The following is a 21,516-nucleotide window of genomic DNA, read 5'->3' on the forward strand; positions in this document are numbered from 1 at the left end:
CAGGGCCCCGCGGCTCCGCAGACACGGAAGGAGCAGAGTCCACGCTCTTCGTGCGGCCGCTGGACGGCGACCGGGGCTGCCCCGCGAGTCCACGAGCAGGACAAGACACGCCCGGGGTCCAGCGGCCTCCTCCGGGCTCCGGGCCGCCGGTGAGGCAGCCGCTGGGGACGTCTGGACAAGCTGTCTGGGCTTGGGAGGGCCAGAGACTCGCTTTTCAAAATGGCTGCAGGGGGTGAAAAGGGGGTGCCCAGGAGGCTGTGCATGGTGCTGGGAAAGCCCATGACACGCTTCAAGACAGCGGGTCAGGGGATCCCGTTCCCCGCACACACGCCCTCGGAGGGGAGGACACGCACAAACCCCCCAGAGCGAGGACGCCGCCACGCAGGTGCGCCTGGGCCAGGACGCCGTTCGCAGCAACACACACGGACAGTCGCCTGGATCCGATTCCCATTTAGGAGGCTGGCTGGGCCCGGAGCTTCCTGCCCTCCCGCCGGCCCAGGCTGTGGGCGGAGACCCCGTGGCACGGAGACAGAGTGGACATCAGGGGGGTGCGGCGTGACAGGCCCTGGCCCAGAGATGAGGAGCCCGTAGTGGGGTGCGCTGGCGGCAGCGGGCCCCAGAGACACGATGGGGGCCGTGCAGAGAGTGTGGACACCAGCCGGGCTCGGGACAGGACCCTCGACACAGCAGATGATCGCCTTGGCTGGGGGTGGGGCTGGGGTGGGGGCTGAGGGGAGGAAGTGGGGGGTTCCCAAGTCCAGTGATAAGCAAGGGGCATACAGCGACTCGCACAGCCTCCTGGGCGCCCCACGTCCAGGAGGACACAGGCCTTCCTGCTGCCCGGTCAGAGCCGTGGGCGCACCCCTCTGCAATCTGTCTGTGTCCCCAGCGCCGGGACGGGCTCGGCCGGCCCAGCCTGAGAGCGTTGGGGAGCTGGGGCACGGCTGCTCAGAGCTGCGCAGGGCTCGCCCTGCACCCCCTGGCTCCACCCTAGAAGCTGCGTCTTGCACCCTGAAATGGGCCTCCCAAGGCGCGGTCCTGGCCCAGCCCGGGTGTCTCCGCCCTGACCCCAGCCAGGCGCGGGGCCCACGCCTGTCGTCTGCTGCAGGAGTGACAACCCCAGTGTTAACAGCTGCAAACAGCGCGAGACCAGGCTGAAGAGGCCAGAGCCGAGATGCTGGCGTGTGGCGGTCGCCAGGCTTCCAGCTCAGGCCCTACTCGAACCAGTTTTCCCTGAGCAGGAACTGGACGGCGTCGTCGAAGCCGCGCTGGTACAGCGACTCCATTTTCCTCTTGCTGGGCGGGAACAGGGCTTGGTTGAGCCGCACCAAGTTGGCCACGGACAGCTGGGGCAGAGAGAGAGGGAGCTGGGCCACGGCGGGGCGCTGGGCCGGGGCGGGAGAAGCTCCGGGCCGTGGGGCGGGCCACGGCCTCCGAGCGCCCCACTCACCAGGACGTCCTGCTTGGCGATGCTCACGTACAGGCCCCGCTGCCCCCGGTCCTGCGGGGACACGTCCAGCCGGCCGCTGAAGGGCGAGATGGTCACGGTGCGGCCCTCGGGCAGGATGGGCAGGCTGTTGGTGAGGCCTCCGTCCACCCATTTCTGCGGGGAGGACGGGACGGGTCAGCGTGTGCAGAGGGACGTGGAGGCGTTTTCAGCGCAAGGCAAGTGTTTACGTCACAGGCCTCCCGGGGAGCCCCACCCGCAGCGACGCATGGGGAGCGAGATTCAAATCTCCCTCGAGATGGAAAGAGGAGACTCTGGCGGCAAGCTGGGGTGGACACCTTGTGTCACCTCGGGGTCCCACAGGGGGGCGGTCCCCTGCCTCTGGGCTCCGGCTCTGCTGCCTCCTGTCTAACCAGCTGCCTGGGGGCTCTGGCGTCAGTGCCCTGAGCCTCCAACACACGGGCTGCACGATGATCTGACCCGGGGGACACTATAACAAGTTTTCTTTCTTTCCCTGGCAAGGCGAGCATGGCCACGCTGGCCCCCACCCCGACCCCAAATCATCCAGGACCCACTCTGTCTGTGACCTCCCGGTGCACAGTGGTTGCGAGTGCGCCAGCCATCACGCCTGAGTTCCAGGCAGCTGGAAGGAAAGGCCGCAACTTCCCGGCAGCCCTTCCTGTGAGCCCGAGGTGGCGCAGCTTGCTTCCGCTGGCCCCCGCCGAGCTCACGGCCCCCGCGCACTGTCTCTGCGCCTCACCCTCTCCATCACTGCTTCATGTGGTCACAACAGCCCGGAGAAGACTCTCAGAGCGTAGCCAAGGGCAGGGTTGCCAGACGCTCTGGTCCCGCCCAGGCTGCCTTGTGTCCACACAGCTCGCCAGCCCCTGTGGCCCGCCCCTTCTCTGTCCCTCCTGGACAGCACCCCAGAACAGGCGGGCGAGCCCAGATGCCCGGGGGAGCCCCGGGGAGCCCAGGGAAGCTGGAGAGAGGGGCGTGAGGCCCTTAGAGGAGATGCCGAGACCGGTGACTCCGGCCCGGTCAGCCCAGGAGCGGGACCCCCCCTGGCTACGAGGGCGGCCACTCTCAGCCAACGGGTTCCCCTGGGGCCTCGCGTGTTGTAGGAAGGACCGTCCACAGGACGCTCGTAGGGGAAAAGCCTTTGCCTCCTTTACAGAAAAGTGATGGAGAAAGACTTGAAAGAGACGGAAGAGGCGTCCCCCTCGGTCCTCAACCCCGAATCTCCGTGATAAGGCGCCGGCGGGTCCTGACAACAGCGGGTCTCCGCGCAGACGTGGGAACCAGCCTGACCCGCCGCACGGGGACCCGGTACCTGGCCTTTGTACTCCACCGGCTTCAGTCCCGCGTAGATGGGCACGAAGCTGCTGGCCAAGAGGACCTGGGGAGAAGGGAGAAGCCGCTCGGAGGCGCCCTGCGCGGCCCCGAAAGATGCTCTTCTGCTTTCCGGGGGGCCGTGCCGCGGCCGGCGCAGCTGGGGGTGACCTTCTGTCACCCGGACGACACGGGCGGAGCAGGAGACTTCCCGGCCAGCGCCGCTCTGGGTGCGCCAAGAGACGCGACGGCTCTGCGGAGACGGGTCGTCCCAGATTCCACGAGACGCCCCCACCCCGGCGGCAGCGCGTTGTGCAGAGGGGCGATGGGCAAACACGGGCCGGGAGGTGGCCGCTCGGGTTGTTCCGCGCCCCGCAGGCGTTGTCCCACAGAAAGAACGTTGCAGGTCTCATTTCTGGGCGCCGACGGATTCTGAGCTGCAGCGACGTGGCGGAGCCGGGCCCCGCAGCGCACCCGAGGTCTCTGCGCAATCCTCTGGGCTGCGGCCCCTTGAGACCGGGACCCCCCTGGGATTTGGGGGTACGCTGATTGTGCTGAGGCTCCTGCACCCCCATGGGTCTCCGGGCCGCTCACTGCCGGCCAGACCCTGGTGGACAGGGCCCGCGGCTCCCGGCACCGGCCGTCCATCCCCGGCTGAGCCCCCCATGGCCGTCGCTGCCTTCCCCTCTCTGCGGCGGGAGTAAAGGTGCTGCCCGCCGCGCTCAGCAGTGGGGCGAGGATGCTCCCCCGCTTGCTGGCGCAGGGGGGGACCGTGCCGCTCCTTGGAGGGACGTGTCTCTTTCTGACCTCGCCGCCTCTGCCGTGATGTGGGCTGCTGCTGTGTCTGTGAACTGAGCCCAGGGGGACGTGAGCTCCGGCGGTCAGGGACCGGCAGCCCTGGACCCTGTAGGACAGCTGAATGCCCTTCGCTGCAAGCAACAAGGGTTTCCCAGGGAAGGAGACAGGGACAGACGTCCGGAGGCCCCTTCCTCGGGTGCTGAGCCCGCGGGGCCGCCTCGTGTCCAGCCTCAGGGTTGTGGGAGACGGCCGCGGGCCGCGGTGCTTGCAGGACTGGCCTCAGCTAACACCCTCGAAGGGACGGGTCTCCCCCGGCCTTGCTCTGCGGGAAACAGCCAGTGCATGGGCACCGTGACCCGTGCGCAGGGCCCTGGGATGTAACTGGACACACGTGGGCCCAGGAGACCCTGCTTCTGCGGCCTCGGAGGGAGGCGGGGAGGGGCCTCGTGGGGAGGGGCTTTCTTTCACCTCTCTTTGTGTCTCTCCCTCTTGTCCCCGTCCCCAGCCTCGCTCTTGCGAGCAGCATGCTTCCTGAACATTCCAGACATCTATGCATCCCTTTTTATAGCCACCATCTGCTCCCCAGGAACTACCCAGGCTTCTCTTTTTAGTTCTGGAGGTTAGCGGGCTCCGCGGAACATGCCGGGGCCTCTTGCATAACCTAGAGCGCGTTCATTATTCAATTATCCCCTTACGAGGTAATGCACATTTGTGTCGCCGACGTCTTCGCTGCTCAATGAACTCAAGTAATTACACCAATTCTCTGAATAGTTATTATCCCAAACAAAAGCGCGTTAGAAAAAAATCATGTTTACTCGCCGCGAGGGCTGCGGCTGCCGCCGGGACAGACCCCCGCCAGGGCGGCCGCCCGGGACCGGCTGGACTCACTGCTGCGAGGTCTGCAGGGCAGGACCTGCCCGGGGTCAGCGGGCGCGGGAAGGTGTCGGTGCTGGCCCCTGCGGAGAGGCCCCTGGGGAGGAGTCCTGGCTGCCCGGCTGGGGCAGGCTCGGCTCCAGGGGCTGCGGGACCGAGGCTCCCTGGCCCGCCGGCCAGCAGAGGGGCAGCTCTGGAGTCCGAGGAGCCTGGGGGTGTCTCTGCACGAGGCTCCAGTGGACACGGGTGTCAGCGCTGCTGCCGCATCTGCATCCCCCTGGCTGACTCAGGCCCACCCGCCCATCTGCGCCCCGACCCTCACGGCATTGCAGAGTCCCCTCCGCCATGGGGGGAGCACACCAGGGCTGGCCGTGGGGGGTGTGGCTCTTGGGACACTCTCTGCTGCCCACCCACCTGGCACAGGTAAGTGTATCCAGCAGACCACGCGGGACCCGCTGGCCGCCAACCAGGTAAGCCCAGAGAGGCCCAGACAGATTCTCCGGCCTCCGTTTTACGCTGACCCGTCTACACGCCGGCCTGTAGCCAGGCAGGGGCCACGGGGTGGTGGGTGGCGCTCGGCCTGCCCCACCCCTGGACACCCAGCTGCGGGCACGACAGACTGTCTCGGAGCAGAGTCCCAGCGAGGAAAGACAGGCCCAGGAGCATGAGGGGGAAGGTGTGGTGACCCTCGGCCAGGACGCTGGACCGGGAGGGGCCCAGCTACTGGCAGGCGCCCAAGCCGTGGCCTCAGGCTGCTCTGCGCGGGGCAGTGACACCTGCTGGCAGCTCAGGCCCGGGCTGAGAGCTTCCCCTGCACGCCTGGAAGTCTGCGTGCGCGAGCGAGGCGGTGGACAGAGGACAGGGTCAGTACCCAGTGACACGGGTGGAGGCTGGGGCAGCAGAGACTTCCCCGGGCAGCCGAGGCGTCTTCGGCGGCCTCATATCCTGCCAGTCCAGCAAGGACCCCACCGCCACGGACCCCACCCAGCAGAAGGCAGGGGGCTTGGAGGCCGCAGGCGGGGCTGGCGGGACAGGGCCTACCTTGATCAGCTCCTCCCTGGAGGAGAAACTGGACACGAGGCAGTTGCGGCCGCTCTGGGCGTTGGTGATGGACACGTGCAGCCGGCTGTGGGCCAGCTCGTGCGCGTTGGGAGGGAGGATGGACTCCATCCCGCTCCTGCGGAGGACAGGACGCCGTGGCTGCCCGCGCCCGAGGGGCCGAGGGAGGCCGGCTGAGCCTGCCGCTGGCCGGGCCGCGCTCACTCACGCTCGGGGACACGCACGCACGTACCTCAGCCGGGCCATGAAGTCGTAGCCGGGGGTCGCCGCGCCCAGGGACAGCCTGCGGACTTCCTCGGCAAACCTGTAGGTGAACTGGCTACATTCCTGGCGGGAGAGTGGGCGGGAGACCCGCGGTTTGGGCAACCCAGACTCCACGGCGGCCGGGGGCGCGGGCTGAGCCCAGAAGCAGCCGGCCCCTCGGGCTGGCCCCGGGCTCCAGCAAGCACCCCCATCCCGGGAGCCGGGGACCTCGACTGTGCAGATGTGACTGAGAGAAGGACCTGGGGGCGGGCCCGGACTGGGTGGGGGGCCCAGTGCACGCCCCCTCTGGGAGCCGCAGGGGCCGGAGGGCAGAGGGCGCGCGCTGCTGGCTCAGCTATCAGCCGAGGGGTGCGGCAGCTGCTAGAAACGGCAAAAGACAAGAAAACGGTGGCGTCTCCCTGGAAGCTCGGAAGGAGCAAGCTCTGCGGGCGCCGGGAGCTCAGCCAGTGAGGCCTTTTCAGACTGAAGATGCCCGAAGCTGTCAGAACGAACATGTGTTATCTCCAGGCCCCCCCCCCCCCCCCCCCCGGTTTAGGGTCGAGGGTTGCCGCAGCAACAAGAGCCAAACACGGGCGCCGCCTCCAGCTGGGGTGGCCAAGGGCTCTGGGCCAACGCGGCGTCAGGGCTGGGGCCTGAAAGAGAAGAGGGGTGCGCGGGGAGGGGAAGACCGGCAGGCACCGTCACGGCACCATCTCAGGTCGGCAAGGGAGCCGGGGGTGGGGGCGCCCAGACTCGAGCCGGGGCTGCGAGGGGCTGGTGGCCCGTGGCAGTGGGAGAGGCCGCAGGCTGTCAGGGAGCCCCTGCTGCCTTGTGGGGTACGCCGGGGTGGCCCCCCAACTGTGTGCTTCCTACTGAGCAGCCGGCCCACTTAGCAGATACGCGCACACACGCACGCACATCCCTGAGCAGACGGGCCAAGCGTGCACACGGGTGCTCACGCCAGCTCTAACGCCGCCTGCTCCTAAGATACCCCGTGTCAGGCGCGCCCCTCGGCGCCACCCCCAGCTCACGGAGCTCACGCTGTCGGGGAGAGCAGCTCACGGGCTCGAGCTGGGAGAAGAGAGTTTGCTGGAAAAGCCAGCGCGGTCACGGAGGCCTCCGCCAGCTGCTGCAAGGAAGTAAAGTGACCTTAAGTCAAGCGGCTGGGAATGGATTTTGAAAAAGGAGCCGCGAGGGTGTCCCAGGGAGATACGGAGAACGGCTTTCCGGCCGCCCGTAAAACCTCAGCCTGCGTCCCACCCGCGCAACCGGACGGGACAGCTGGGCCTCTGGGCTTCGGGGAGAAGCAGCAAGAACAGGCGAGGTGACCTGGGAGTAAGTAGGGCGTTGTCAAGCCTCCAGTTCCCGTCACTCGAGGCCAGAACAGCCCCGCCCGCCACGCTGCCAGGGCACGGAGCCTGGGACACTGCGGCTCCCCGGCTCAGACGCGCCCCGGGAAGGACAGACTGCGCTGGAGGGGTGGGTGTGACCGCTCAGGGCTCTCGAGCACAAAGCGAGCGAGCGCTCTGGGGCAGGCCCAAAGCATCGGCTGTGGCCAGAGTTTTTACTCTTGCCTGTCCAGACTCAGCTTCTCCCCGCGGAAGCTCTGCAGTGACACCGTCCCGGCCAGCGGCCACCGTTCCCCACGGGGGAACCAGAAGCGGCAGGAGGGAGGAGGGGACTCTGCAGGGCTGGCCTCTCGCCCCGCCTCTTCCCCAGGCTGCTCGCCGCACATCTGAAAACGAGGTTTTGGGGTGTAACGTTTTGTGGTTTTGAAATTTCGACGAGACTTAACTTCATTCCTGGGCGTGCGTGTGTAGCCCGTCCGTGACTATTCACAGCCGCCAGGGAGGGTAAGCAGGGGGGACGGGATCACCTCCTAGACGGAAACTAACCACCCCGCCGTGAATGTCCAGGAGCCGGAAACAGATCTTTAATCACAGGCTGCATTCAATCAGGTCCTTCACGGAGGCTTATGTATGACTTCCGGGTGGGCTGCCGGGGATGCGGGCTTTGTTTCCCGCTCGGAATGGAAATTAAATTCCCATTCACTGCGTGTCACGGAAATTATAAGCTCTCCTTTAAATTTATACCCTGCGTGTAAACAGGACGAGCCACACAGGCGAGGCCTTGCAAACCGGCAAAAGGCCCCCCCCCCACCCCGCCCTTCTCAGGATCAGACGGGGGAGAAACACCCTTTGCTGGAAGCAGAGCTGGAATCTGGAGACCAAATAAACACCCAAGGAATAAAATAAGCAGCTCCTGTCTCCCCGTCTCACTGTCGCCGCGACTAATCCTCTTTTCCGAAACCGGAGCGCAGCGCCAGCCATTCAGCTCAAGAACCAGCCCCAACCCTTCCTGTTTCCCCGGCCGGGGATGATTTCTCTGCAGTTAACTCGGCAGCGCGACGCGCATCTTTATTGTTGGGGCTTAATTTCCTGACGAGGAACACAGGCCGGTTACGACTTAATTACCTCGATTTTTTCTGGCGCCGTTAGCAGGACGGAAGCGACCAGGGACCCGGCAGAGGCCCCGGCGAAGGCCTTGACGTCCCTCAGCAGCCGGGTGCCGTGTGTGCGGAAAGCAGCGGCTGCCCCCAAGTGGTAGATGCCCAGAAACCCGCAGGCTGCGAAGGACAGGCTGATGGGCTGCATCCTGCCTGCAAGACAGAAGCAAGGACACCTCCGAGGCCGAGGCCGTGGGGTTTGCTGCACCTGCTCGCTCGGCTCATGCTAAGGAAACCCCGCGCCCCCGCCAGCTCCCCACAGGCTTTGCTTTCAATTTTAATAGAGGTCTGCATCAGCTTTGCTTTCACTTTTAATACAGGTCTGCATTTGAAGCACCTCCCGGGGCCCATGGAAATTCCGTTTTCCCTGCACCCCAATTTTTGAAGGAAGCACTTTTTTTCCCTCCCACCCTTTTTATTCGTTCAACAATTGCATTTCGCGTTTGTTTGGCACGAGGCCACACAGTCCCCTTGGTCACTACGTGGCAAGAAACCTCTGGAAACATCCCGGTTGCCACGGTCTTTTTTTCTGGGGCCTTTGCAACGTTGGGGGGACGCTCTAGGGCGGGGAGGGGAAACCATTAGGCTGTGCAGCAGGCTCCCAAGGGATCTGGCTGCCTTTGCTGGTTTTGGGGGTCGCTGCTCCCCGGCGTCCCCGTGGCCGCATCCACACAGATGTTTGCAGGGTGAGGTCAGGGGTCATGCAACGATGCAGTCTGCAGTGACGCAACCACAGCTGCCCCCCAAGTTCCGAGACACGAACCGGCCACGACTGCAAAGGCAGCTCAGGCTCCAGGAAAGGTCATCTGACTGTCGAGCTGCACCACGGCTATGGGGCCGTTTCCACAAGTCTGGGGGGGCACGACTGGGCCACGTGGGTGAGACCCAGGCCCACCACTGGGCACCCCCGGACCCCACTCCAGGACCTGCGGCGTGGGCACCTGGCCCGGGCCTCGGATTTGGGGGCCCGGGGCCTCCTCCTCCTGCACCAGGGCCTCGGCCGCTGCAGCCCAGCCCGGGTTTGGGGGGACCGGGCGCGGAGCTCAGTCTCCGGGTGCAGGCGCGGAGGGCGGCCTGGAGGAGGCGGCGCTGCAGCCCGGTCGCCAGGGCAGCGGCACGAAGCAGGCCCCTCGCGGGGCTCGGGTCCCGGGTCCGTCCCCCCCAGTGCCCCTCCCCGCGCCCCGCCTACCCTGCGGCCCCAGCACTTCGGGGCGCCAGGGCTTCCACGCGCGCGGCAGCGAAGGCGCGGCCGGGATGTCACTCCACGCGGCTCCGCCTATCAGGGCCGGCCTTTGCCGCCGAGCGCCCGCCCCGCGAGGTCCGGCGGAAAGGCCGGGCCCCGGCGCCCCGCGCGGGTCTGTGACGCCATCGCGCCGGCGAGGCCCCGCCCCTCCCGGCCGCGCCCTTTAAAAGGCGCGGCTCAAGATGGCGGCGGGCGCCAGGCCGGGGTGACCCCGGGCGCGGGCGGGGACACGGAGACACGAGACGTTCTCGTCGGGAGTCCGAGACCGTGTTCGGACACCAGGGCGGGGGGCGTCTTGGCCCTCCGGCGCGTCGTAGCCCCACCTGCGGCCGGCACCTTCCCGGAACCGGCTGACCCCGAATGACGCGCGGAGGCCGCGCCCCGGAAGTGCTCGCCCCGCTTCCCCTCTGGCCCCGGAAGTGTTTCTGTCCTGGTACCGCCCTCGGGGCGGGGTCCCGCGGCTGGCCTGGAGCCGGACGCCGCCCCCCGACCTTTCCAGTCCGGCCGATTAATGTTTCCCCCAGGCGGTGCTGGAATGAACTCCGAGCGGTGGACGGGCTCGCGCGGCGCCCGCAGCCGCTGCGTGACCTCGGACGGGTGGACGACCTCGCCCGACTTCCGGGGTCATGACCCGCGGCGCGGGGTGGTGACGTCGAGGCGGCGCCAGCTGTCAAAGCTCGGTCCACGTGGAGGGCCCTGGCGACGCCCCCGCTGGCCTGGACCCGAGGAGCCGCCTGGGGGTCGCCACCCGCGCAGAGGCCCGCGCCCCAGCGCCGCGCTCCCGTGGTGCCTGGGCCCCGCCGCCTGGTGAGGCCTCCCCGGGGCCGGCTGGCGGAAGTCGCCCTCGAACTAGCCGAGGCCCTCAGGGCGGAGTCTGGGAGATGCGGGGTGCCTCTGTCGCAGCGCAGCGGGGAGGGGAGGGGGGCCCTCCCGATGACCGTCCTCGCTTGGGCGCCGCTCACCTTCTGCCCCGCAGCGCCGCCAGCGAGAGCCTGGGGCGAGGACTGAGGCAGCGAGTTCCCATCCAGGCTGAGCCTGTTGAGCCCAAGCACCTCGCAGACAAGGGCCCGAAGGTCCCTTAATGCCACTGGGACAGGGAGGAGGGGAGGCGGGTGTGCTTGGAGGAAACAGGACACATTCCCCCCTTTGCCTGTCCCCCTCCCCGCCCCCCCCTCCTTTACGCAGTGGTTGAGCTGTGCTGCCCTGAGCAGCATCCTGCAGGAAGCCATGAGAAAGGAGGGACCGCAGGCCTCCCCGCAGGCCCCCCGCAGCAGATTGTGCATTTTCGCAGAAAGCCCCCGGCTGCAGGCGGATTCCAGTTGAGGTGCTGGGCTGACCAGTGAGTGGCGGCACCAGGCGTCTCAGGAGAGTGATGTGGGACCTCCTGTTTCCTGCAGGGGCAGCGGGAGGAGCTCCCCCAGGACCCATCGCTGGCTCAGAGGAAAGACAGTGGCTCCCGTGACTGCCACGCCTGCCGGTGAGTGAGGCCCGCTGCATTCGTCTCGTGGCCTCGTCACTAACCTCGTTATTTAGTTATTAAAACTTTAAAATTGGTCTTCTCTTCTGCTCCCCCACATCCTGTTTACAAACGCCTAGAGAAAAAATTCCTACCGTAAGGCATAGGCACAAATTCAGTCGTGAATGTCGAATCCCAGCTGCAAACTTAGCAGTGGGCGCACGATGTATGACGCACACTGCGTTTGGGCTTTGGGCTGACGTGAGCGACTCTGCCGTGCGAGCGTGTAGTAAGCTCGGCGTCCTTCAAGTCCGTTTTCAGTAATACACTTGCCTGCTTTTCAGGTTTGAAATGGTTTACTGATTTGGCAACTTAGCGAACATGTGTTAGCACCCATTGTATAGCAGAGGCCACGCTGGTTTTGGGATTTGCTGCCTCGAATTTGCAGGATCAGAGGAATGGAGAGGATCCAGGATGGAAACTCTTCCTGGAGAGTTTCGTGGGATGGGAGACGGGGGTAACTCATGAGCATGCGCTGCAAAGCCACACACCAGAGCCCTGGGAGTGCCTGCCAAGCTGAGAGTCGGGGCCCCGAGCCCTGGGAGTACCCCCTGAGCCGGCAGTCAGGACCCGGAGCCCCGGGTGTGCCCCTTGAGCCGGCAGCCGGGATCCCAAGCCCTGGAGTCACCTGAGAGGCAGCCTTGATCACCCTGGCCTGGCCCACCCCACACCACTTGCACAAAACATTGTCCAAACCTGACCGCTCCTTTCCTTGCCCAGCTTCCTCCCACAGCCGTGGGAGCAGGGAGCCTGGACATTCTCCTCAGCCCGCAACAAGGTGTGGAACTTGAGTTCTGATCAATTCAGCAGACCCGATAGGCCCCCTGCGCTCTGCATACCCTGCGGGTTCTGTGGATTCGAGGGAGAAGGGGTGCTTGAGGCGAGTTTCAGCTCTGGGGCTGCTGGGGCGATGGGTTCTTTCCTGCCATCATGCGGAAGAGCGGGTCCCCCTTTCAGGCTGACAACGCTGAAAAGATGCTTCCCAGGCAGACTGTGAGTGTTGGTCCTCGAGGACCAGAAGGACCAGCCAGACGGAGGCTGGTGCTGGGGGTGGGGAAGGGTTATCCTGCTTCTCAAAAGGCCGCGGCAGCTGCTGGGGGTCACACCGGGCCCTGGCCGCCAGTTTTCCTGACGTTGGGGGTCTTGGGGTGATGTGGGACCTCCTCTCATTGCGTCCTCCGCCTGCACTTGCTCACGCCTCACCCGCTCCCCAGGATCGGGAAGTGCACCTGAGCAAGAGCGGGGCCTGCGTGCGCCCCAATCTCCGGGCCTTTGGCTCAGCCATGACTCCCCGGCCTGGCACGCCCCGCAGCTCACCCCTTTCTCTTGCCTTTGCTAAAGCGAGTTAGGCCTGAGTCTCTGATCCTGCAAGCGCAGCAGCTCTCAGTGAGCGCCTTTTCCGGCCTGGAGTCAGCTGCTGGAGGCCCAGGGCCCTTCAGTCCTTTTCAGCGTCCAGTCGCATAGCTTCACGCAAAGCGGCCGAGCGTCGTGCGGGGCGTCACGCGTGTGTCTGGCGTGGATGTGCACGGCACGCAGAAGCCCTTCCTGGGCCAACACCTGAGCGGCTCAGTCGGCTGCTGCAGAAACGCACATTTCTGGTGGCGTGGTCTGAGCTGGGGCTTCCTGACGCGGCGTTCACGCTAAATAGCAAGTGAATTCTGCTCAGGAGGAGCCTGTCCTGGATGTAACCTTCATTTAAAAGCTTCATTTTCCCGCGCCGTGCGCAGCTTCTGGACCCGGGACACAGACTGAGCTGTGGAGGGCGGTGGTGACGTGACGCGTTCTGTTCTCGCGTTAGAATTCCCGAGTCACAGCGCCTGCACTTCACGTCCTGCGCGAGCAAACGCCAGAGCGGGTGTGTGCAGGGCCCCCGGGCTCCGCGGTCGGCTCCTGGGGACGAGGCGCGTGTGTCATTGGTCGCCCGTTGGCCGGGTGGGAGGCCGCAGGCCGAGCCCTGGGCCGCGTAGCCAGCCAGCTCTGCAGCTGACCCTGCGTGGCCTGACCTGAGGCGCGTGGAGATGAATATCTTCAGATGTTAATGTCTCCATTTGCTCGGAGGGGGGACAGGACTGGGGGAATGCCTCAAATCGGGGCCTCGCCCAGCATACATGGCCTCGGCCTCCCTCGCCCTCACGGAGCCCGGGTCTGGTCGCCGGTGCTGCCGTGCAGAGACCCCGCTGGCGAGGATGCTCCGTTGCCTGACCAGCCTCGGAGCGCGCGTTCGGGCTCTCGTGGCTTCTGGATCCTGTGTGCTGAGCTCGTCCTCCCTGGACGCAGGGAACGTTCCGGCACCGGGGCCGCCCGCACCTCCAGGCCCCGCGCTCACACCCCACCCGCTCCACGGCAGCGGGGAACCGGGCGGCACCTGGGACGTGCGTCAGGCCACCCCCTCCTGCTCCCTGGGTGCCGGCTGGCAGCCAGCTCCCCCATGGCGAAGCCTGTCCGCGCCTTCCGGTCGGTCGGAGCTCACGGTTGCGGCTGCGTCAGGTGATTTCACTGACGGGCGGTCCGGCCCCCCGGCTGCGGCTGCGGCTTGTTCCCGGCATTTGGGGCGAGCTGCCTCCGGGAAAGGGCGCGAGTCTGGCGGAGAACCGGTGCCCCCTCCCCCGGGGGCCGTGCGTCCGTCACCCCCGGATCAGTCCTTTCCCCGAGCCGTCGCATCACGCAGGCCGCTGCAGGCTCACCTGGCTGCTGGGGGCGCAGCGCACAGGTACAGGAGGGAAGCTGGGGAGGGGGCCGCGCCGCTGCCCTGTCTCCCCATCGCCGCCTCCCACCACCCGCTCCCGGCCGTCAGCGCTCGCGTGCAAGGGGCCGGGCCTCCCCTCCCGACTCTGCCCACTGTGGCCCGGCCCTCCTGCTTCCCTGGCCCCGTCTCAGGCCCTCCCAGCGCCCGCCGCAGCCCGCGCCCGCCCGCCTGTTCCGCAGCCCGCCTGCCCGCGCCTGGCGCGTCCTCCCCACTGGCTGCGTGGCGCTGCCCCACGGGGGTTGACTTCCTGCACACTTGGGTTTGCCCCGTTCCCCTTGGTGACCTGCTGATGCCCACAAGGCGCCCGGCACCTCCGCCCAGGAAACGGGGCCTCCCCGCCCAGGCCTGCGCCCACCCGGCTCTCCCGCCGCTCCACACGCCCACGTCCAAAGTCGCTTCCAGTCCCAGCGCTGAGCGGCGTAGGACAGATGGAACTCCCCCTTTCTGGGAGTGCGCGAGGGAGTTAGGGGGTGGCTGTCACCGACCACGCCCCAGCGGACCTGTCCCGGGGCCTGGGGCCAAGGTCACCGACCACGCCCCAGCAGACCTGTCCCGGGGCCTGGGGCCCAGCCGTCTGTGGGGACGGCAGGTTGGAAGAAGCAAGCGCTTCGGAGGCCGTGCCTGGGGGAGCCCCGTGCGCTTTCCTGGGCGCCCTGGTGCTGGCCTGCGTCCCCGGGGAGGTGCAGCCAGACGTGTCCTCCTCTGCCTGCGTGGCGCCTCCCTTGGGGGACCCCGCAATCCGCAATGGGAGCTTGGAGCTGCTTTGTCAGCTCCGGGTGGCGCCGAAAGCGGGTCCCCAGAGCAGGGTCCTGGCACGTTTATTCCACAGCGTGTTCGCTACGTAAAGTTCAGCTGCGTGTGGCTCCCGTGTGTTAACACCGCCCTCTCTGCCCGGCTGCGGACGGCGGCGCCAGGGCCCTTGTCTCTGCACGGGACAGACGGTGTCAGCGCCGCGGGCCCCGGGGCAGGCAGCCTGGGGAGGCCGCGCTCGCTCCTCGCTTCCGGCCCGGTGTCTGCAGGGTCAGGCTCCCCAGAGACCCGAGCTGGGGGCTGAGGCCCCGCACACACATCTTTCCTGCAGCCTCTGCCCTGCGCTCGCCTCCAGGTCTCACGGCTCGTCCTCCAGGTCTCACGCCAGCGCTTCCCTCCGCCCCTCCTGCCCCCACGTCCCTCTCCTGAAGGTGCCGTCACCTGGCCCTCGTCCAGAACAGCGTGATCCCCCCAGAACGGGGCTCTACACTCCTGCCCCACCTGAGGAGGGGCTCAGCAGGGGGAGAAACTGGAGGCCTGGAGGAGACTGGGGGAGGCCTGTGGGGCAAAGACCCCCGACTTCCCGGCCTCAGACTTGCTCGGGGACGCGGCGGGGACACTTGGCAGAGACAGAGACGGGGGCAGAGGCCCGTGGGGCGGTGACCGCAGCAGCCTTTGTTGACTGGGGCTGGATTTGGCTCCTTGGCTCCCAGCCCTGCCCGGCCCCTCCTGCCCCATCCTGAGAGCCCCCCAGAAGGAGTCTGAGGTGTGGGGGATGCTCCCGGAGCTCAGGGCTCTGCTTTGGGCCACCCTGCCGGGCTGGACACTGACCCCCGCGGGGACGGCGATTGCAGCTGTTCACCTGGAGCCCTGAGCTGCGGTTTGTGCCCCAGCCTGGGGGGCGGAACCAGCCGCCGTCTGACCCGGTGCGGCTTCCCAAGGCGGGGGGAAGAAGTCACGAGGCCGTTGTTCTCTCCGCCTCGCAGCCCGCTCTTCTGAGACCCTCGGGTGCGGCCACCAGCCGGGCTGAACGTCCGCCCTCCCGGGGAAGGGCCTGCGCGGCCCTGTGCCCGGAGGGAGGGCGCTTGTGCGGCTGCAAGTGATGTCCCTCAGGCCCCAGGACGCAGGCGGCCGGGAGAGCTGGCAGGGCCTGCGGCTACTCGGGGGCGCGTCGCACACGAGCGCCGAGACCTGCCCCTGCCGGGGCTCCCGGTTCAGAGGACGGGCCTCCCGCCAGGCCCCTCGGTGGACACGGGAAGGGGGTGGGGCCCCCCGGGAGCCTCCTGTGCTCTGTGCTGGCGAAGGGGCCCAGCCGGGCGTCGGGGCTGCCGTGGGGCACACACAGGACGGCCCTGAGCCCCGGGCGAAGCCGGCCCGGCTCCCCGGAGCACGTGCTGCCTCCGGTCGGGGCCCGTGCTGTGCTGTCCTGCTGTGGCGGGATCGAGTCTGTGTCTTCCCACGGCAAACAGGAGGCCGACTTCTGCGCGTGCCTTCGTCCGACTCATCCCGCAAAGCCCCTTCCTTTCCCCGTGAGGAGCCCCACGGGCGTCAGCGCAGCCACCGCGGCCAGGAGAGCTGCAGCCCCTGACGTTGCAGAGCCCGGCTGCCCGGCAGGGGGAGCTGCGCCCCCACACTGGAGCGGCCGCCCTGCTGCTCCTGAGACTCTGCTGTCAGGCTCCCGCGGGCGCGTCTGAGGGCGCTGCTGTCCCTGCGGGGGCACCAGACAGGCTGTGCCGGCGCTGGCCCGCCGCGCGTCTGGCTCCGCGTGTGTCCGTGCGTGCATGTGCATGTGCAAGTGTGGTTTAACGCCTGCTGTGAACACAGGCTCTTATTTTTCGTGCAGTTTTAAAAGGACGTCCACAGAGAGCAGTGACGCCTCCGCTCTCGGGGGCGTGTGTCGTGGCGACTCTCAGGGGTCTTCCTTCCAGCACGTCGGGCAGCCGCAGGCTCGCTGCCCACCCCTGCGCGGCTCAGTCTTGGTGAACTCTGGTTCCTGGTCTGGAAAGGGCCCCACGGTCCCCCATCCTCCTCGGGGGCCACTAGCCGGGCCCCCCACCCCACACCTGTCCTCTCTGGCCCTCCCAGGCGGCGGCACACGTGAAGAGACGGGGTGACGGGCACGTGGGCCGGCCGTGGCAGCTGGTGCCCCGTGGGGCCCGGCCGGCAGGGGTGGGGAGCCAGCCAGGGGTGGGGAGCCAGCCTGCCCGACCCGTGCCTGGCCAGTGCTCGGTGGGCTCGGTCGAGGGGCGACCCGCTCCTCTCCTCCGCGCAGCCGAGTTCCCGCGGTGCACCCCTCCTGTCGGGAGAGCCCTGAGGTGCCCGGAGCTCCAGTGCTTTGAACTGGGGGATCCGCTCTTGTCTACCCCACCCCGAGTCAGCGCCGTGGGCGGCGGGCGGCGGGCAGGGCCGGGCCGTCCCTTCCCCTCCAACGTGGGTCCCGCGGGGCCAGAGCCAGGCCTGCGCGGGGGCAGGTGCCGGCAGGGAATGCAGACGCGGTTTCGGTGTGTTATTTACCCGGTTTGCAAGTATTTGCTCTGCTGCGCTGTTGAGATGCCTGTGGAGGTGTTTCCCGGGAAAGCAGCGTGCGTTGTGGAAACCCTCCCTGGGCGGTTTTCGGCTGTTTGCTCACAGAGGGGACCCTGGGAAGGCTCCAGGTTACCATGTCCCGGCTCTCTCCGTCCCTGGAAGCAAGCTTTGGTGTAGGCGGCCAGGGGCTCGGAACCGCAGGATGCCGGAGGGCTTGGCCTGTCTGGTCGTCACCAGGAGGTGACATGTTTTGGCTGACCTAAGAGTTTTGCAAAAGAAAACAGGAGAGGGCAGGGGGCTGAAGAGGAAACCTGGAGGGAACCCACAGGCCATCCGAGGCCCGGGGAGCCGGGCCCAGCAGCGGCCCCAGGGCACAGGAGTTCCAGGTTCTCCGCGCCCTCCCTATGTGTCCCCCAGCAGGGACAGCAGAGCACAGAGGCTGCCGCGAGGCCGGCCTGGACAGACTGTGCCACCTCCCCCTGCAGCCCTCGGGGCGGGCCGGGCCGGCGCCTCCCCACAGGATTTGGCCTGAATCTCGGGTGGACGCCCCCACCCCGGGCTGCGTCTGGGTGGGGCTCTGCTGCCTTAGGGGGGACTCCTCATGTTCAGCAAGCGGGGCTGGCGGCGTGGAGGGGCCTGGAGCCGGTGCCGCACCGCAGCGCCCTCCTGTCCCTAGGACCTGTCCCCTGCCCCAGGCGAGCGGCCCGGGGCTCGGCCCCTCCTCGGCCAGCAGAGTCAGGCAGGCCCAGACGCTCAGGCGTGGGGGCGGCCAGACTTGGTTCCAGGGTGCGCTGGCCGGCGACCTCGGGCCCTGCGGCCACCCTCCCGCAGCCACCCTCTGTCCTGCGGTCCCTTCCTCGCCGTGGGCAGAACACGCGCACTTAGCAGTTTGCATTTCTCACCCCCGTTATATTTGTGGGGTGACAGTGGTTTCCAGCACTGTTTTCGGGGTGCAGGTTCAGACCCCCACGAGTGCAGGTTTTCACACCACACCCCTCCAGGACCCCAGTATCGGCCACTGTGCTCCTTGGGGCTCCCCCCGCTGCCCCCACCCCACCCTCCCCTGCGGCCTCACTTTCCGGTCAGTCGTCAGGGGTTCAGGGGTTCGCGGCTGGTTTGCTGCCGCCTGGCGCTCGGTGGTCTCTCCTTCCCGCGAGCCCCCAGCGTGTGGTTCTGCTCTGACTCCCGCCCGCCTCTCCCCTCCCGTCCTCGCGCCTCTCGGCATCCTGCATTTCCTCTTGGTGTCTCGCCGGCTCCTTTAATTCCACCCAAAGCCTTCCAGGTAAATGCGTGTCACCCTGCCTGCAACGCGGCCTCGTGTGTGCCGCTGAAAACAGTTCATCTGCAGGAGTTAATCCGTGCGCCGGCCAGGTGTGACCCAGGCGACCAGGTGTGACCCAGGCGACCAGGTGTGACCCAGGCGACCAGGTGTGACCCAGGCGACCAGGTGTGACCCAGGCGCAGGCGGCGCGGGGCGGGAACAAGTGGGTTTCCAGACGGCATGGGTCGGAGGAGGAGAGAGAAGCCCAACTTGCACGCGGCGTCTGCGGAGAGACCCGAAGGGGGACGGCAGTGGGCAGCTTTTGAATAGGGTGTCGCTGCTTCCTGGGGGCGTCTTTGAAATTGGGGGGATGTTTGAGTTGGCGTGGTTATTGGGGGCCCTGCTGCGGATGGTCTGGAGACGGTCACTCGGGTCTCATGCCCAATTCCAGCCATGAAGAAAATGGAACAAAAATGTTTTCTAGTCTGTGGCAGGTCGAGAAATACAACCAGCTCTGGAGGGATTGATTGACTGACTGATTGATTGCTCCGTCTGTCCGCCTGTCTGTGCATGCATCGTCCATCCCTGTATCCATCCGTCACCCACCCATGGTCCCCCCGTCCATCCGCCCGTGTTCATCATCCATCAGTCCGTCCACCATCCGTCCATCCATCCCTCCACCCACCCACCCACCCATCCGTTCTTTGCATGACTAAAGCGAACAGTCGCGCACGCTGAACACTGCAGCGTGCTAGAGATCGTGCTGGATTCTGGGAAGAGAAAGCAAAGACATGTTCTGAGGATCGGTGGTTCCGACGGGTCCGGGGGACTTTCTGTGAACGTAGAGATTTCCTCAGAAGAATTCTTGAGCCTCCCCCTGTGATTCCCCAGAGAGGCGCTTCCCGAATGCCCCTTCTGTGAGGATGGGAGGGTTAATCCACTGCAGGGCGGAGCTGCCCTGCTGGTAACTGGAAAAGGCATCAGCGGGCGTCGCTCCGTCCAACCCTAACAGCGTCCCCTGCCAGGCCGAGCGCCGGGCAGGCGTGTGACCCTCTGGAGCTGGCCCGAGTAGCTGTGGGGATGACGTGTTAACAGTCACAGCTGACAAGTGAGGCTGCAGAAAGAGGGGCTGGGGGGTCGGCTGGGCAGACTCCAGAGGCCTAATGAGGTGTTTAGCATTTGAAAGGGACTGTAGCCAGCTCAGTCCTCGGCTGGGGGGAGCCGCAGGCGTTTCTGCACTGGGGGTGCGGAGGGCTGAGATGGTGCAGCCCCAGGGAGGAGAGGGCCGGCTGGGCGGGCCAGCCCCGCGACCCTGGTGCCAGGAATAACTGGGGAGAAGGGAGGCCTCCGGCTTCCCTTGCAGACACCAGCAACGTGAGAGACGTGGAGGTCCCGGGGTGGCCCCGTTAAGGGCCATGTCTGGGTTTCTGGGTCTCCTGGAGCCTCGCAGGGGCGAGTCTCAGATGCAAGAGCAGATGCGTCCTGGAGGAGCCGCCCCAGGCACGAGCGCGCTCTGGAAGATGAGGTCCTCAGGGGAAGCCTCTCGGCCCTCCGCAGGCCGCCCGTCCCGCCCCGTCAGGCTCACGCGAGGCGGTGACGCTGTCCCCCTCGTGAAAGGCGCCGCCGCCGGGCCCCGGCGAGTCTGCAGACGTGTTCCAGTCACAGCGGCCGGACGGACACTCCTTGCAGCCGCTCCCAGGTGTCGCGGCCAGAAAGCTGCGGGATTTTTCATATTGAGAATGAAACCAACGGTCCCATCCGTGCCTCATCCGCCAGGCGGTCTCCGCCGGGAGTGGCCGTCCGAGCCCGGTGCCCCGCGGGAGGTTAAAGCTGCGCCTCTAAGGCCGTCCTGCGAAGCGTCCTGCAGACAGGGGGCTGCCGAGGCCAGACAGACAGACAGACGCGAGCGGGCGGCTCCGGCAGTCGGGCGTTGCACGTGCCCTTGGGGGTGAGCAGGACTTGGGCGTGTGACTCCAGCCCCCTTGGGGACACACGTCCCCGTAGGTGGTGCTGAGGCCTCGGGGTGCCCCCATCAGCGGACTGACTGCCTGCTGGCCAGGGTGCCCGCTCCCCCGCCTCCCTCGCACCCAAGCGCACGGGACTGGCTCTCGCTGGGGTCCGTGGGGTCTCCTGCCAGCCCCCGCGGGGAGATCTCTCACGTGTGCACAGAAGCAAAATGCAAGCGCCGGCAGAGGAGAAAAGCAGCCATCTCAGGGCCTCAGAGGTGAACTCGCCCTGGCGGGCGCTGCCCGGCCACCGTCCCGGCCTCAGTGTGGCAGGAACACCAAGGGCGGGGGCCTGGCAGGGGCCTGGCGCTCAGGTGCGCGCTGCTGCCCTTGGCTGCGCGACGGTCGGTCCTGCCGGAAATTTCAAGGGAATCGTTTCACGGCCCGCGTTTCCCTCCTTGCTCACAGCTTGGCTGCCGAGCGCGCAACGTCCACTTGCCGGTAACTTCGTGAACTAAGTTTGAACGTTTTAAAACCTCCTGTGTTCTCATTGTTCCTGGCTTCAGGACGGCCCAGCAGAGCCCGCTGGGAACGCAGCGCCTGAGAGAAATCAGGAGGCGCTGGGCTCGCCGGCGCGCTGCTCCTCGTCGTGCTGGGAGACGCGCGGGTTTTGCGAACCCTAGAAACAAAGTCCTGTTTCCCTCTCACGCACCACGTTTCAGCACTGGGTGCCGTCCCCGGCGGCGTCCGTGGCATCAGCCGGAGGGAGGTGTTGCTGTTGCGGAGCTTGTGTCCTCGGGAAGAGCTGGGGCCCCAGTCCCGGTGTTCGCGGCACAGCCTGGGCCGAGGTGGGCGGCGCGCGGAGGAGAGCAGCAGCCGGAAACCTAAGTTTTCTCTGCTGGAATCCGTGTCTCCCAGGGGCAAGGTGACGAGTGACCTGTTGGGACAGGACTCTGTGTCCAGCGCAGCCGCCGGCCACTTCACAGACCCTGAGCCTGCGCGCCAGAGGCCTTCCGGGCGGACGGGCGGACGCCCCGAGGCCCCGAGCGCAGTCTGTCCCCACGGCAGCAGCAGCCGGCCGGAGCGAGCAGGCCCCCCGCCCTCACGGCAGGGCTGGGGACTCAGGCACCCCCTGGCTCCGACGCAGGTCAAGGGCATGTTCGTCTCCCTGAGGACAGCGAGTTTCATCTCCCGGATGAAGTGGCTCCACGATGAAAGCGCCGTCCCAGAAAGCACCTGCCGTGCGCCGCGCACCTGCCTTCCCGCGCTG

At 67.0% G+C, this 21,516-nt stretch overlaps 1 protein-coding gene across 1 annotated transcript; it reads right to left on the reverse strand.

Annotated features, from left to right (window-relative positions):
- Nucleotides 1-1,214: 1,214 nt before the first annotated feature.
- Nucleotides 1,215-8,406, reverse strand: PNPLA4 (patatin like domain 4, phospholipase and triacylglycerol lipase; the record flags this gene model as incomplete). The annotated part of the gene is made up of 6 exons (XM_084258618.1): nt 1,215-1,346; nt 1,451-1,603; nt 2,781-2,846; nt 5,492-5,627; nt 5,742-5,836; nt 8,227-8,406. 6 exons carry the CDS (start codon nt 8,404-8,406, stop codon nt 1,215-1,217), a joined length of 762 nt encoding a protein of 253 aa, XP_084114744.1.
- Between the last annotated feature and the right edge of the window lie 13,110 nt (nt 8,407-21,516).

The sequence above is a fragment of the Talpa europaea genome (genome assembly GCF_964194135.1).
Source record: "Talpa europaea genome assembly, chromosome: X".
NCBI lineage: Eukaryota > Metazoa > Chordata > Mammalia > Eulipotyphla > Talpidae > Talpa > Talpa europaea.